Source organism: Protomyctophum parallelum (assembly GCF_964188405.1).
Source record: "Protomyctophum parallelum genome assembly, chromosome: 16".
NCBI lineage: Eukaryota > Metazoa > Chordata > Actinopteri > Myctophiformes > Myctophidae > Protomyctophum > Protomyctophum parallelum.
Window position 1 is genome coordinate 9,600,362 of NC_139711.1, and position 18,104 is coordinate 9,618,465.

The 18,104-nt window shown below is 44.0% G+C and overlaps 1 protein-coding gene across 1 annotated transcript in view; it reads right to left on the reverse strand.

The window, feature by feature from the left end:
• Positions 1–839: 839 nt before the first annotated feature.
• fgfrl1a (fibroblast growth factor receptor like 1a) overlaps positions 840–18,104 on the reverse strand; it is an 80,339-nt gene continuing 63,074 nt past the window's right edge. The window contains exons 4-8 of the mRNA XM_083785286.1: positions 15,096–15,176; positions 11,537–11,866; positions 6,505–6,677; positions 6,130–6,310; positions 840–5,103 (exon numbers count right to left, since the gene is read on the reverse strand). Of these exons, the coding sequence (XP_083641412.1) occupies positions 4,640–5,103; positions 6,130–6,310; positions 6,505–6,677; positions 11,537–11,866; positions 15,096–15,176 (1,229 nt within the window). The 3' untranslated portion in view covers positions 840–4,639. The remainder of the gene's footprint in view (positions 5,104–6,129; positions 6,311–6,504; positions 6,678–11,536; positions 11,867–15,095; positions 15,177–18,104) is intronic.

The following is an 18,104-nucleotide window of genomic DNA, read 5'->3' on the forward strand; positions in this document are numbered from 1 at the left end:
TAATTTTGTCCTTGACATGAAAAGTTTTGAGAACCACTGAAAACAGGGTTTTCAGAAAACTTACATTTTGTAGAATCCTCTAGGAGTCTAGGTCTTAATGCATTAAAGAGTAACAGGGGGAGGGGGGGGGTACGTGGCCTTTCACACCCCTCAGTCCGTCTGTCTGTCCATCCACACGCAACGTCCATCTGTCATCTCTCTGGACAGACACGTTGACAGATGGAACGCCTGCTGCTGCTTCCAGCGCCGAAGTGCTACAACTATTTAGGGAAGGACGTTCTCTTGAAGACAAGTGGCAGTACTGGAGGGGGAATCCTTGTGTGTGTGTGCCAGAGAATGAGAGTAATGGAAAGAAAGTCCTTCCTCAACAAAGACAAAATCAAAGTGTGAGAAGTGTGAACGTGTTCTCTGCAGGGTGATGAGCATTAACAAGAGAAAGACAGCAATAAAATATTGTGAAACCAAACCATGCCATATTTCAACGTTTTGTATTTTCTTTCATAATGTGCAAAAGTAACGAAAAGCAGCCGATCAAGATTGGCTGCTCCAATCTATGAGTGGAAGTGGTAACAGCTGGGTGAAATGTGAAAGTGGTACTGAACCAATGAAAAGTATTAACAAGAGCTTGTGTGTCTAAATAATAACTAGATAGGGCTCATCGCAAATGTAGTTTTCCCTATGTTTTAGGGCATACAATGTTTACACTTGACAGTGACAATATGCTTGCACTTGTTACTCTACATTACCATTGGAGCTATATGGCATTCTTGTACTGTAGCAACGTCGGTTTAGTCTTATGCAGCTCCAATCTGTCGGTCAAAGACTTACCACACATCACATTTGGTATTACACAGATTAACTGTATTTTTTTAATGGCACCAATAAAATGATAAAAATGTTGACAATGAGACAAATGCTTTTGCTCCAACTTGACAAAAATAATCTCTTGACCTAAATGACAAATATAGACTGTACAAGATTGTCGATACAATGATTATCGATAAGGTTTTTGTATATTCCGACAGCACATTTAAATATCTTACATTGATGCACAAGTAATATTTGCTACATAGCTTATGCTTTGACTACAAGACAAAATGTAATTTGTTCATGTGATTACCCTTCCTTTTTGGAAAGTCATAATCATATGTATGTATAAATCACATATATAATGCCCAATTATAGGAAAACAATCATGTCAAAAGCAAATAAATTAAATACACACATTGCCTTTTCAGAATTGTTAAGAATTGTTAAGTCTCAAACAGAATGGTAAGACTTGGAATTCTTAGTGGTGATGTACGTATGGTCCGATTCTGAAATACCTGCAAAATGACTGGATAACCAACCATTAGATTCAATGCTAGGGTTATTATTCCGTTTCATTAACATGCCTGGTGATAAATGCATGTTCTGAGCAGTCTCTCTCTACATGGCAGTCTATTAGCTTTGACCTTTGACCCATACACTTCACATGGGATGACAAGACAGAAAACAGCAAAAGAAAAGCTCAATGTGAGGACAGTTTACCAATACTTCTATTTCTAAAAAGAAAACCCTTAAAAAGGTATACTGAATGATGCAAGACACTCGAAGCTCCTATCGCCAGACATAACTTAATTAATACGTATAGTCACGTGCCGGTTTCTTGCACCGAAAATAGCCCATCTACAAGCCCCTGTGAGCTTGTAGATCTGCTATTTTCAGTGCGAGTCATGACGTGCAAACCAAGTAAATTCAGGCTTCACACATTTCACTTGCCAATTAAAGGCTACACATTATGCAATGCATGTGTCATAGGCTGAAGTTCTGATTGGATGTTGATAACTATTATTTAATTTTTATATTAGACTATCAGTCTGCTTCTTTACTGTCTTGTTTTCTTCTTTATATTTAAAAAATAACCCTCGCCCCAGTTCTGCCATGTTTACATCACAGAGTATACCTTTCAAAGGGTGCTGAGATTTGAAGCAGTCGAAGGCATATAATAATACTATAAAACTTTTCAGATAGTGGTCAGATTCAAAACACACACACAGGAATAACAAAATGGCCACCTGAGAATTTAAGAGAAAAACAACAACAACAAGAGAACGTACTGCATGTCGCATTTGGCATTCCATAACAGAAGTATATTTAGTTGCATGTCGGTGTCGGAAATAGCAGATCGGCTATTTTCGACGTGCGGCACACAGACAACACAACTAAGCATAACCAAGGCAGTGTTGCCAAATTTTGAGAGAGAAATAAGCAACCAGGTCTAGGAAAACAAGCCCAAAAAAGAAGCGACTAGGCCATATGAGCACTTTATACCTAAAGATGCATCGGCTATTTGAAATTGAAAATAGCCAATCTAGTTCACAACCCATTGTGATGTGACGCTTTGAGAGCTTGTAGATCTGCTATTTTCAAAACAAATCTTGAGAATCTTTATATATATATATATATATATATATATATATATTTAGATGTTGGTCAGTGACAGCTGTAGTTGAAACAGGGCCTCTCCAATTCTTTCTTTGCTGCAGGTGAGAAATAGTACTAGCCCCACTACAAGCCGCTTCCAACCAACGCTGCGAAATGAGCTGAACTTTAAAATACATAATAGAGGATTTCTCAAACGAAGCATCTCTTTAGTGTCCCAAGTAATGAATGACTTGAATTTGTTAATCTCTCAAAGCATTTTCTTTTTGGCTAGCTACTCAGTGGATATTGCCATGCTTATTACTCATCTCCCTAAATGACTTTTGTTTCCTTTATATGGCTCTAAAGTGTGATAGTAATGGTAAAATACTGATATTCAATTAACTGAGCTACAACCCCAGCACTTTCTTTCCATTTCTCAGGCTGCACAGATCCTATAGCTGAGAAGGTCCAGACTTGCAAGGCACCGAATGTCTCTAGAGGTCTTTTTTGTAATTAAATGTCTGTGGAGAGAACATGCACCCTCGGTTTACCTCTGCTTCTGTCAGACAAACTGACCAGAGCTTTGTCGGGTTCGACTGTTATGCTTTGCTCGCCAACTATTACAACAAACACTTTGTGAACAGCGTTAGGTCCAAGTCTTTCAGTTTGATGTATCCAGGTTTGACACACGTCCAGCACCATCCACATCTCATAACAAGGTAGGGGTATTCGTCACATGCCCAACAATGCAAAAAGCAAATCTCTGAAATGTGGATATTTATTTTCTGACATCTGACAGGAGACAATATCCTTGATCTTTCTCGCTGCTTCTGTTCCCGAGTGAGTCAGTGAACACCAAATGACACTTAAGGAAATGCCAAGCGGTTTCCTCCTGCGACGCAGAGCCTGTGCTGTACATTCACTCATCGTACGGTCCAAAAAAGAGTTAGGTACTGCAGCATTTCCGTTCTCTGAAATGAAGGGAATATAGAGGCTCTTCTGACTAAGCTCTGCTGCTTGTAAAATATGTTTTTTTTTCTCAGTCAATGTGTAGCCATTTGTAAATGATAATCAACGAGATACACAAAAATTAACGATGGTGGCTACAATGAAAAGTTCAATAGCAATGCGAAGTCTTTTTTTTTGCTACAAGTAGCCAGTTAGCAGCGTGACAGTTCACAGCGGGGTTTCAATTGATCCATGGTTCAGAAGGTTTCGTAAGGCTCAGATGGGCGGGTGGTTTAGTGGCGTCACTAGAAAAGGAGTGACAAGGGTTTGATTCTTTACAATCCAGGCCTGAGATACAAGCTTATGGTAATCTCATACAGTACATACAGTACCTGTATATGCAATTGCTCTTTGGAAGAAGTAGTCTTTTAAATGCCATGCCATTGATTTCATAGTCATTCGTGTATGTATATTTCAGGGTATATGCCATTATTTACTGATTATGCTGTAGCTGTGACCAAGTACAAAGACACAGCAGCACACAATGGGAAACGATGCGGGGCTATTCAGGCACCCATTTACTCTGAAATTATCCCACCTACTGGCGACTGATTGGCTTCCCGGGAGCGAGAACATTCAAGAGGTAAAGAATAATCTTATATACCGCATGTTCTCCTCCTTGACCTACTTGAGTAAATGTGTTTGTTGGCAGTGGAGGCAAACGGAGCACGATGGCAAATTGTATCTGTGTCTTCCAAGTCCATGTGGATTCTTATTGCCTGTGTGGCTTTCCGTGCTTCAAGCTCTCAGTGATGGACAGTAACCTAGTACATTTACTCAAGCACCGCACAATTTGGTACTTTTATGTCCATACTTTATACTTCTACTCCACTCCATCATCAGAGAAAAATATTGTACCTTACTCCTTTTTACTTATGTATTAAAATATCAAATTACAAAACACACACTAAGCAAATTAAGCCATAATTTATACTTTTGTCTTTTACTTTTTGTCTTGTCTATTTAAAAAAATATAGCAGATGTGCTATTCATGAAGAATAGTATTCTGATGCCAATACTTTTACTCAAGTACATTTTCTCATTCTGGCCTTTCACTTGTAACGAGTATTTCTACATTGCGGTATTGCTACGTTTTACTTAAGTAAACTATGGGAGTACTTCTTCCACCATGGGTCTTGATGAGAACAGTAACAGGGTTATGTGTGTGGCTGTAGACACAGGCGGGTAGTCGCCACTTGACCGACGATAAGTGCTAGCGCCGACGCTAACACTGGTAGTGGATGTGCTGGTGCTGATGCACTTTCCCGTCCACGTGCGAGTGCGTGTGCGTGTGTATGTCCGTGTAGACTTTCGGGTAGACCTTGGGATTGGCCAACCCCACGCCTCCCCCCTGGGTGGTGGTGGCCAATAAGAGCTGCTGCTGGTGGGCGACGTAGTCCTCGTAAGAGAGACAATCTTTGTCCCCGCTGGCCGGCTGCTGGGGGAGGGCGGGGCAGGGCCGGTCGCCGCGGCTGGCCGCCGGGGGACGCTGGGAGCCGGACAGAGCCGAGGAGGAGGAGGAGGAGGAGGAAGAGGAAGAGGAGGTGGAGCAGGTGCGTTTTGATTGGCAGAACCACAGGAGGGCGGTGCCTAAGATGAAGGCCAAGCCCGCCGGAATCCCGATGATGACTGGCCACGGGAGGCTGGGGGCCGTCGCCGTGGGAACCGGCGGCACGTAGGGCTTCAGGTCTGGGAGAGAGAGAGATGAGAGGTTTCCGAGTGAAACGGCTTTCAGAATAAGATGCTTCGCCTGTTAAATGACTGGATGGTGCCCTGAGCAAATGGAGGGACAAATGGGGGGACGTGGCCTAATGTAGATCGTTGCTGTCGGTCAGAATCCTCTTATCTCCATATTTAAAGGTGTAGGGAAACGGAAATGGTGATCAATTTATTTTGAAGTTTCAACATGAAACACCGGTCTGAAGTTTCTGAACCAATCAGAGCGTCGCATCCCTTCAGGCGATGGGACGGTAGCTAGGGACGGTAGCTATGCTATGCGCAACAGCGTGGTATGTGTTTGTTTACAAATCAGATGGTTGGCCAGCACAACCAGTTTACTGTTATGTGGCTTATTTCTACCCTATAATGTTTTCAGATACATAGCGTGATGATTAAGTTGAAACCGAGTAATACACTGTCTGGATGTTATCTTGAATGGAAATAAAAACGGAGGATTTCTGTAATCAGAAGCAGCTGTGTTGGACGGATGCGCAGATATGGGGAATTAAACGGGTGAGCTTCATTTTTATTGGCTTTTATCGATGTGTATCTCTACACGTCATCACGCAGCACGTTTTCGTTTTAATAAATAAATAATACAATCGTTTTATTTGCTGGAATTATATCCTTGTACAGTGGTTCTCAACCTTTTCTGGCTCAGGGCCCACTTGAAAATCTCAAACGCGTTCACAACACACCAAGTGGTCACATGGGTTGGTCGTGTTGCATTTTCATAGCATGTTTATTTAAAAAAAAAACAATCAATTGATTGTGTTCCAGCTTGGATCAATGGGACTATTGCAACTTAATTGTCGCATCACAGTTTTACGGGTGTGAAATTTGTTCTTGTGCAAGCTCCATTGTTTTTGTTATTTCCATAAGAGAAAGGCAAGAAGAAGGGGGGGGCAAGGGGAAGAAAAAACAAACACAAATCTACCTACATATTACAGTGCACAGACAGCAGTCACAGCACTGTAATGAAATGCATTGCCCCACCTGGTAGTACAGTGAGATAGGCGCTCCTGAAGCTATAGCCCATGGTGTTGGCTCCCAGACAGATGTACATGCCAGCATCCTCCTCCTTGGCCCTGGTTATCAGCAGCTTGTTGAGGTACGAGCCATCAGGGCGAGACCACACTTCCCCCGTAGGCAGCACCACAAAGCGGTGGTCCCCCACCTATGGAACCAAACCAAAGAACAGGGGCGCAACAGTTAATGGCAGAAAATGTTTGTAGCTGTGCACCACACTGGCACACAGCAAATCAGGCTTCGGCTGCAGACTGTGAAATGTTTGGGAACCACTGATCTATATACAGTATGAGTAGCGAGCCTGTGCAGTACTGCATGTGCGCTGTACTGTACTGTACATACCTCAATGGTAGAGTTGTATTTGTTCTCGTCACCCGCCTCTACTCTCTTCAGCCACTGGATGACTGGCTTGACGTCACTGCGGACCTTACACTGGAAGGATGTGGTTCCCCCGTAGTCCACAGTGGTATTGACCGGGTGGGTGCCAGTCAGGATGGGCTTAGAGTTGGTACGCTCTGCAGGGGAGGGCGCCATGCGAGAGAGAGAGAGAGAGAGGGGGGGGGGGGAGGGAGAGAAAGAGAGTGGAGGGAGAGAAAGAGCGAGAACATATTTATTCAAACTGGTTTCCAACCCATATCACATTATGACTTTTCATATTAAAGCAATATTTTGTAACGGGATGGTTAGCAGTGGCGATGACAGACAAGTTCATGAAGCACACACACAGCACATGGTGTGGTCTGGAGGCCATTATTATTGTCATTGTATTCACCACAGAGAACCCTCTAATGGAAGCAGAACGAGGAAGCAGAGTCAGAGAAAGTACAATTTGTCCCGAGGCATTATTCTCAGAGTATCGGCTGTATTCAGGGAGCCTGGTCTTGAATACAGTCCATACCTGAAACAAAGACCTCATATTGTAAAGTCAGCCTTTTTCTCTTTTTTTTCAGTCTATGGGAGAGAATAAACACACCTGCCTTGGATATTCAGCCGTGTCTTTACAGTACATTATTATAATCGCACGCAAGTGTGACTTACAACGAAAAAATGTGAATACATTTTTTTTTACCATTTTGACAGTCTGTACATTCACCTGCACCTTGTTCCCAATACATTACACTATTTTACCCATGATACACCCAGGTTTGGATTTGCTGGTGGGGATAGGGTGAGTGCATGCCTCTGCTTTTGATATCCCTGTTTCTGGTCATTCATTTTGATCACTGTGTGGCTTCTGGTCAGACTGAATTAAACTGTATGACTATTATGTATTTTTGGGAAATGCAAACTGTCTGATATTAATTTAGACCCGAGGCCTGCGAATGCCTTCACAATCTAAAACAGATTTCTGAAAAAACATATCTTGCTATATCAGTGGTGCTCAAACCTTTCCATGTCGGCCTGGGCTGGCCTAATAGTCCAGGCACCGAGGCTGGTCATCCAGCCTGACAGCGTGTCGCGGGTTTGAGTCCCGATTCCCATGACCTTTGCTGAGTGTCTCCCCCCCCCCCCCCATCTCTCTCCCCGTTTCCTGTCAACCTACTGTGATCTATCAAATAAATGCAAAAAACCCCCAAAAACCTTCCATGTCAATGGACCCCCAAATTTGCATTTGCCAGTGGACCCTCATCTAAAAATATTTTCTTCCAAGGCAAGGAAGCAACATTTTTGTTAAGTATGTTCGCTTAATAATAATAATAGCAGATATAAAAGTATAAAATAATAGTTAAAGTGGCTAAACTTTCTAAATGATACAGGTGCTTTCCCAGTTTTAATGGGTAAAAATGGATGTGCATCCAGTAGTGGGACTGGATACACTAGGGTTAACGCCACAATGGCCACACATAAATATCCTTGTGTATCCAAATATACATTGAGAACCACCTTGAGAAGGAAGCAAGCTTCCACTGGGTATTTATAATGTTCTACATCTCATTCATGCTGAGGCTGGGACAGACAAGGTGACATACTTGGCTCTACTAAATGGAAACAATCCTAGGCTTACCAAATCACCTATATGTGGCCTGCAAATAATAAGAAGCTGGGAATGCCATGTGTGCATTTGGCAGATATATTTTATTTTCTTTCCTTTCTTCTTTTTTGCAGTAGTTGTTGGTTAATACTCTGTAAGAGCACACTTTTGTTTTTACTTATTTTTTAGGGGGATTCCCAAACGGTGGTGTGTGCAGTGCACCCCACAAGGATATTTCTCTGAACTTGGACTTCACCAAACAAAGGTCAGTTCACTTTCTTTCTTTTTGAACCATGTGAGAAGGTCATATTCACTGGTAAACATATGGTAACATTTTACTGCTCCGAAATGGAGAAATCACCTAATAAAATAATCAACTTGTGTATGAACCTATGGAAAATGGAAGCATACAATAGTACTTTATTAGGTACTAAACGGTGTATTCATTGAAGCGCTTCACAATGTGCATTACATTCACCAAGCAGTTAGGGGTTACGTACAACCAATTAGGTATAGAGATGGAATAATAGCATTGTCTTTCACTTGAATGTACATGAGGTGTACGGCTGGGAACCGAAAAATATATCATAACTGACGTTTAGAACGAATAACTACATTTTGTAATAATCAACAAGCAGTTTTTGTTGTTCCCGAGAGCACGTAGAGCTGCTATTTTCACTATTTAACAAAGATAATCGTTCGTTAATCGTAAATTAATTTAAGTCAATGAAACAATGGTAATAGTGATTGGGTGGTGGTGTCGCCCGGCCCTAGTAGAGAGGTGCGAGTTAAACATGATGTACAGTACAGTACTCAGTACTGTATGAATGCTTTCTTCCACCACAGGAGTCGAGTCCTTCAGCTCCGCTACCCAGAGGAGTCCTTCAGCTCCGCTACCCAGAGGAGTCCTTCAGCTCCGCTACCCAGAGGAGTCCTTCAGCTCCGCTACCCAGAGGAGTCCTTCAGCTCCGCTACCCAGAGGAGTCCTTCAGCTCCGCTACCCAGAGGAGTCCTTCAGCTCCGCTACCCAGAGCTGTAGAACTATAACTGCTTCTGTTTCTCATTCTGCATTCCTCTGTTCCTCCACTCTATAGCCCAACAACTGGAAATGAGTGGCAGCTGAGTGAATCTTTGCTGATGGATAAAATGTCACATTTGACACGAGTGAACAGCGTATTGATTTACTTCCCTTCTGCGTGCTTGTGTGTGCATGCCTGTGTGTGCATGTGTGTACTGTGTGTGTGTGTGTGTGTGTGTGTGTGTCTGTGTGTGTGTGTGTGTGTGTGTAAACATGTGTCTTTGAGGAAAGGCTACAGCTGTGGTTTAATCTGGAACAGATGTGCCGGGTAGAGAGAGACGCTAGACTAGAGCTCTCAACACACAACAGTCACACTCAGCACTGCATAGCTCAACACACATGCAATGCATTGCACACATGCACTTACGTATACATGCGTGCGTGCGCACATGCATAGACACACCTCAATGATCCTACTGCTGAACAATTCTTGCAGGTTTTTGACAAAAAGAAAACAAAAGCAAAAATAGAAAATAGAAAATGTACAAGCTTGAAGAGTTTTCAAAACTGTTCAAAAACAGCAGATCTACAAGCTTGCAGGTAGTGAGGCTGTGAGCTTGTAGTATATCTACTAAAAAAATCTGCTTGTATATCTGCTAAAATTACACAGCTGCTTTCCCGGTTTTAATGGGACGCCAGGTTGAAAGTGGTTAATTTGACCTAAAACACACTGGCAATTAATAGTGGCGTACAATAACGTGTTCTTTTTTTCCAGGGCGCTTTCCAAACGCACACACGCACCTGCACATTCCTTCTCTCACACAGTGACATTTATTGACCAGTGGTGATCAATAAATGCCACTGGAGTGAAAGAATGAGTCTCATGTGTGTCTGCAAGCCATGTGCTGCTGCCTGGCTGCACATTATGATCGGATGCTAAATGTACATACTGTGTATGTGCATGAATAAATATCACCATATAGTTATACGAGTATGTGATGTACTGTATTGAATGAATGTCAAAACACTGCAGAGGCATATTTCTGGGCAGCTAGAATAACGTGTTTCTGATTGACACATTTCAGATGTGATGTCTCTTCCTTGCCTTGCAGTCTTTATTAAAAAAAGAATTGTACGCAACTTATGTATAATTTATGTTTTGTTATTCAACATCTTTCACTTTCCACTCTCTACTGTTATGATTACCCATTTTGTAACTGAAATTTGTGGTCTAGAGAAGATGTCGACTCCGTAGACAAATGAAAAACAGAAGTAGTACGCAAAGTCATGGCATTTCCTCTTTAAAGGTCACAGGTCTGATGTCAGAAAAAGCCCCTCTCCCCCAAAAAACAAAACAAACTACAAACAAATGTATGTAGCCTTAGTTTCGTTATAAAAGCCACACTACCCCTAATACAAACCAGCCTGTCATTCCACTATGAAGTTAAATCAATGCATATTGTACCACGGTGTGGTGGTCAGTGCTGGTGGACGATCAAAGCACACCAGAGTTTCTCCTACGCTGTCTTCTTCTCAATGGGCCTCATTCACAAAGCTCTATCCTAAACGTCTACTAAACTTTAGTATAGGTTTAGCCTGGAATCCAGCCTCATTCGCTACGTTCGTCTATTTCTCAACGTAGCAAGCAGTCTGTATCCCAGGCTAGTATAGGTTTTCTACCCAGAAAAGACCAACATCTGATTGATGAAAGTCTGTGTAAAGCCTTTATCTGTGCGCATCTCAGGTGTATCAGATGATTAACTCCGCCAATAAAATGTGTTGTACACCATTTCCATTGTTCCATACCATATTCAACACCATTAAAGGCAACTGGAATATAAAACGTGAGGCCAACGTCACGTGAACAAAGTACATTGCTCTCATGTTTAAATGAGAGGGAAAAAATGACATAATTTAATATCAAAGGACAAAATGATAGGCATGGCAGGATATTATATAAAAACAAATACGGAACAATTGCTCACCTTTGATGAGGTAAAACGTATTATGGATCAGAGTTTATTGATCACTGAAGAGAAAACAGTTTGGATTAACATATTGTTGGGCTGAAACCTTTTATTATTATTATTTTTTTTTATTTTTTGGCTTTTTATGCCTTTTATTGAGTTGGTAGACAGGAAAACGGGGAGAGATGGGAGTGACACGGCGCAAAGGCCGTCGGGATCGGGACTCGAACCTACTCAGGCTACATTGGAGCCTAGGGGCTAAATTTTCGTCACCGTTTTTCTAAATAGTAATAAAAGGGGTTTAGCGATGACGAAAATGGAGCCCTATACAGTATGTGCCCGGACTGCTAGGCCAGAGCCTTGCATTTGGCATTGTGAGCCATTTTGCAAGATATTTTGTACTATAGATGTACTCACGTATGACTTCCACCTTGTAGGTGGCGTTGATCTCGCCCGCTTTGTTGGATACGTGGCAGGTGTACTTCCCGCTGTGCTCTGGCGTCAGGTTCTTTAGACTCAGCGTCCATTTCTTCTTCTTCTGCCCTTCTCCTTCACCTCCTCCTCCTCCTCCTGCTGCTGCTCCGGTCGCGCCTCCTTCCTCCCCGTCCAGCGGGCGGCTGTCCTTCAGCCAGACAATGTCGGGCCGCGGGTTTCCGCTCGCCGAGCACTTCAGCCGCACAGAGCTCCCGACGGGGCGCGCAATGACGCGCTTCCGCATCTTGGCCGGCTGGGTGAACCGCGGACGCACTGCAGGCCGGAGGGAGAGAGAGTGAGAGAAAGAGAGAGAGAGAAGAGGTAAATGACATAATGCAGGTTAGTTATTAGCAGTCATCTAGGGCATGGGGTTCTCAACATTTCTGGCTGGGGACTCCCGGAAGTGCTTTGGCCCCCCACCCCAATACAAATTGGCCGCTACAAAGACCTTCATAATAGAGAAAATACATCATAAATAACTACTGAAACCAGATATACGGTAATCATTAAGGAAAGTGTATGTACTATGTGTATACAGTAGCTATGTAAACTTTTACATTATAGGTGTAAATCCTCAAACTCTTGTGATTCACAGATCTACAAGCACACAATTATGGGTGGTGTGATCACTGTGATGCAATATGAGCTTGTAGATCGGTTGTTTCAAAACAGCCGATCAGGGAGGTGAAAAACTTTAATGGGGGGAAAAAACAAAACATCCTGCTTGGCACAGTGAGTTTACCACAACATTCACTCTCTCTCTCTCTCTCTCCCATACAAGGAGAAAAAGAGAGAACCATTGTTTCGCTGGGGTTTGGTGAAATCAGGACAGCAGATGGAGAAAAAGGAAAGCGATTGAGAGAAAGAGAGAGAGAGAGAGAGAGAGGGGTAAAAAGAGGAATAAATCAGTTACAGGGAGGTTTTATATTTACAAGCAGTGTTCCGCCTTCCAATGCAGCAGAAGGAGAACAGATTTGAAAACGTCCGGGAATCATCAGGAGAATTCTGACACCTTTACTGGACAGTAGGGGCCATCAGAGCCATGACATTTGGAAAGGTTCTGACATGGAAGGAGGTCTGTGTGGGTCTAACGCAGTAAGGCCGGGGAAGCATCTCATTTTAGATTTGAGCAAAAAAAGAAGCTGTATTTTATACTTCAAAAATCATGAAAACATCTGCAAATCTTTGAATATAACATTAATTTAAAGCAAACATTTCTTTAACTCAAATCTTTGCTTCTGGGGGTCCATGGAAGAAATTATTTTCAGATGGGGGTCGGTCCTTGACAGGAAAACGTCTGATATAGCAACATGGTTTCAGCAAACGGTTAGGATTTGGAAGACATTTGTAGAATCGGCCTCAGGTCTTAATGGGTTAAGCCTCCAGCGTGTCTTCCCGGACTGTAAATTGTGTTGCTATTGAGTAATATCAGCCAAAACTAACAACTACCGGCTTGGCGTTTCCATATCGGCCCAGCTGTTAGCTCTGCTTTAGTTTGTTGTGAATCTGCTCCGTTCTTCCGCAACAACAGCCTGTCTGAAGAACGGACCTAACGCTTGCTAACGCTTACAACCCAGTATATCCATGTACACAATACTGTACATACACATCTGACACACAGCCAGAAAACATATCAGAAGGTCTCTAGAAAGAATGGTAATCTACAACCTATTCATTCACCCTCCCCTCACTATGGTCCATTAAATCCAAGCAATGATTTAACATAACATCACACAATGAATAACATAACCCTCCACTCAACTCCCAGCCCTGGGGAACGCCATTATTGTAGCTGTAAATTTAGGCGACTAAAGAAGTTTTACATTTGTTTTAAGGACCCCCAGTTTGGGATGTATTAGGGCCACGGACCCCCATAACTCTGAGGGTGTACAAACAGAACCAAATGCGGACCTGTCCGTTTGTACGCTCTCAGAGTTCCATCGCGCGCACACGCACGCACGCACGCACGCACACACACACACTTTGAGAACCACTGCTGTAGAATAGACCACAGAGTCCACAGAATTGGGATTGAGAAGTACTGACTGACACACAGTCGACACTCAGACAGCTTAACATAACCGTATATATCCATTAATGCAGCCACATCCCTCCTAACTAAAAAACTAACAACAGATCAAAGAGTAAAGGAGCCCAGTCCGCAGGGAGGAGTGCTTGGTTTTTATATCCCCAATGTTCTCGCCGCAGCAGATATCCATCAGCCGGGGCAATAAATCACGCTGGAACTATACAGTGTGTCTTAGGATTCGGCTATTATTCCAGCTCCGGGTAAACAAACAGGGGGAAGAGTAATGTGACAGGGTTGCACACTTTGGATCCGGAGGTATATTTTGCATGTGGCAGCATTGCTCAGCGGAATATAACTCCCACCCGGCCGAAACCAAGGGCCGATGGCTGGGCCGGCTGACAAAACAAACATACCCCAAAAGGATTAAAAGTCTTGCCGCCGCCTCGTTCCTGAGAAAGAAAAGAAAATGAAGAAGGCTGCTGCACTGTAGCTGAACTGTGACCAGACAGAGTTAATAGAGGAGGAGGGGGCGGTGAGAGAGAGCTGATCAGGAAGAAAGGGGAGAGAGAGAGAGAGAGACAGATGGAGAGGGAGAGAGAGAGAGAGAGGGAGAGAGAGAGAGAGAGAGAGAGAGAGAGAGATACAGGGAGGTGGAGAAGAAAATGGAACAAAGACGAGGGGAGAGAGGGATCCAATGATCAGAGACGCATGGACAGACAGATGTATATTGTATATACTGTAGAGACAAGATACTTAGAAACAGAGACATAGAGACATACATAGATTAGAGAGATAGCTGGTAAAAAGATAAAAAACATGTGCGTGAGAGGTCAAGGGGCAGTGGAGAGGAGACCACAGGGAGACTAGAAAAAGAAAGCGAATGGACCAAAGTGTCGGAAGAGGGGAGAGAGCGAGGGAGGGACAGAGAGAGGGAGAGAGGGCCAAAGGTGGGCGGGGCTGTGAAGGGGCTCAGTGGGACCACTTTACCGAACAATTTACAGTGTAAAAATACTATTATTACGACATTACTGCACCATTTTATTTACAAATGCCAGCAGCGGGTCAACTCCCCTCCATGTGATCCAATTAGAGTTGTTCCGATACCGATACTGGTATCGGGTACTCAGGCCGATACCACCCTCAAGTACTCGGAACCGGCCCCCGATACTCTGACCCGAGTACCAAAACATCCAATTGACACTATAGGCTGAACGAATGCGACGGGAGCAAGTCTGACCCACAGTAGCAAATCACCAAAAACAGCCGATCTACAAGCATAAATGACAACTGTAGAAGGGTGTAAAATAAGTGGTTACTCAACAAAAATAAAAAGTACTCGTATCGGTACTCGGTATCAGCGAGTACTAAAAATTAAGTACCGGTACTCGGTCTGAAGGAAAAAAAAGGTATCTGTATTCTGTCCAACTCTATATCTAATGTGTGTAATAATGAGTAGAAAGAAAGAAATCTCACCCAGCTTCCCAGCTAGCTCGGGAGTGTGTTCAGAGCCTCCGTCACTGGGCCCTGCTGCATCTCTCCCTGAACTGGAGTCATCTGTGGAGCACAGAGCAAAGCATGAACAGGAGAGCAAAGCATGCATGGTCATTGGTCACATCTGAGAGATCAGATTCACACAAGGTTTCCACTGGACACACACTGGTCTGATGAACCCATTCTGACCTGAGATCAAATTAAAAAAATGTCAGTCGTTCTTCGATTTTTCAAAAAATAGCAGACCTACAAGCTCGTATCGCGCCACTCGGTGGCGCGATATGAGCTTGTAGATCTGCTATTTTTCAATAGCTAAAGCATAACATGATGCCAACACCAAAATGGGTGCCCGGTCAGAATGGGTTAATGACCAGACAAATAAAGAACAGGAAAGCATGGTGGTCTTCTTTTTCTAACTACAAGGCACAAACAATAATCATCAAAAACATACAATTAGTAATCAATCCATATTTTGGCCATATCATTATAGGTAAAAAGCATAATTAAACTATCTGAAAATAGCTGATCTAGAGCTAATGGGTAAGGGGTTAATCGATAATGATATATTTGACATCACCATTACAGTACATCTCTTTGCGGAAAACGTGCTGCTCCCGCTAATTAGAGGTTACAAATGTTGGACGGGTTTCGGCTCTCAGTCTCTTCTACCTGTTGCACATCACACTAAAATGGTAAATGGTAAATGGTGCATTTATATAGCGCCTTTATCCAAGGCGCTTTACAGAGATTGTGCATTACATTCACCCATCCACACACACATTCATACACCGATGGCAGCGGAAACCATGCAAGGCACCAACTAGCACATCAGGAGCAATTAGGGGTTCAGTGTCTTGCTCAAGGACACTTCGACAGTAACTCTGGGGGAGCCCGGGTTCGAACTGGCAACCTTACGGTTACCATCCAGGCACTCTACCCCTGAGCCACACTAACCCTGGCTGATCACCATGGCCATCACACTAACCCTGGCTGATCACCATGGCCATCACACTAACCCTGGCTGATCACCATGGCCATCACACTAACCCTGGCTGATCACCATGGCCATCACACTAACCCTGGCTGATCACCATGGTCATCACACTAACCCTGGCTGATCACCATGGCCATCACACTAACCCTGGCTGATCACCATGGCCATCACACTAACCCTGACTGATCACCATGGCCATCACACTAACCCTGGCTGATCACCATGGCCATCACACTAACCCTGGCTGATCACCATGGCCATCACACTAACCCTGGCTGATCACCATGGCCATCACACTAACCCTGACTGATCACCATGGCCATCACACTAACCCTGACTGATCACCATGGTCATCACACTAACCCTGACTGACCACCATGGCCATCACACTAACCCTGACTGATCACCATGGTCATCACACTAACCCTGACTGATCACCATGGCCATCACACTAAGTAGGAACCAACCTCCTCAAGGTGGAACCAATGTCTCTGTAGGCGTTATGAGGTCAAAATGCAAGAGAGAGACAGCGAGGTAGAGGGAGAAAGGGAGAGAAAGAGAGGGAGGGAGATAAAAAAAAAGAGGGACAGAGGTGGGGGTGAGAGAGAATCTGGTCTGAACTCGGGTTCCTCAATCAGAACCTGATGCTGGGTAGAAGGAGAAAGCCTGTTAACCACAAAGCATGAGACCACCTGCCAGCCTTGTGTTTAGGCGTGCGTGCGTGCGTGCGTGCGTGCGTGCGTGCATGCATGCGTGCGTGCGTGTGTGTGTGTGTGAGTGTGCGTGCGCGTGTGTGTGCATGCTTGTTTGTGTGCTTTCAGAGGACCACCTGCATGCACTATGGCTTTAATTCAGAGCCAAGGGCCTTTATAACATCACTATTTGGACCATGAAATAAAATAAATATTTGAAATGCAAATGCAAGGTATAAACTGCATCCCTGAGGCTGGTATTAATAGCAAATTGGCCGCGTGCTTGGTGCAAACCCAGTGCGTGTGTGTTTATGTGCATGTGCGTTGTGTTTGTGGTGGCTGCTATCTGTGTGCTATATGTGTGGGTGGTGGTCTGGCCGTGCATGGATGTGTCGAAGTGCACGTAATCGCACGCACGTGAGTGTATCACGCACGCACATGCACGCACGCGAGTACATACGTGAATTCCAGGGTTATGTGATTAAGTGGAAACTTGAGGTGCTGGTATTCAGGTTACCCCACACACTTCTCCTCTTCCCTTCCCTTCTCTTCCTCCCTCACTCCTTTCCTTTCCTACCTCCTACCACATGCGCGGTATGTTCTGAGAGAGGGCACGGTGTTTGAAGTTGGAGCGGCACGGGGCTTTGATCCCAAAGCAGAACACGGTTTAGCACTCTACACTCACAACCACACAACCACCCCCACCCCCATGAGCCCCAGCCCCTCGTGCACTGCACCGAGCCAATATGTTTACTGGCAAACCCACCCACCTCACCCCTTCCCCTATAATTACATCATTCAGCCATTTTTAATGGCCGAGCACAATGCATGTACGTGGGTTCGTGTTGGTGGCAATGGGTATCACACAGTGCATACGGACACACTGCAGGAACAAACCGGGCGCACGTGCCAAGTGCCAACGTGAGGGGAACATTGTGAGAACACTTTTCAATGCAGAAGGTTGTGTCTGTAGAGTTTGGTACACAACAACTTCCCCTAACCGGAGGTGCCTTTAAAACACTGGTTGTCAATGTGGGGGTTTGGGGACCCCCAAGAGGTCCATAAGGCTCCATTTGTTTCCGTCTGTAGTTAAATAAATACAGAATTGTATCAAATGGGGTCTGTGGACTAATGCATACAAATTGAGGGTCCTTAACATAAAAAGAGGTTGAATATCACTGCCTTAGAAGAGGCACAGTAACCAGTTATGTCTTAACTTAAGTTAAGAACAACGGCGAGCGACACATGCATTTCATTGGCTATCGCCTAATCGCCTGCTATCGGCGGACGATGTCACACAAAATA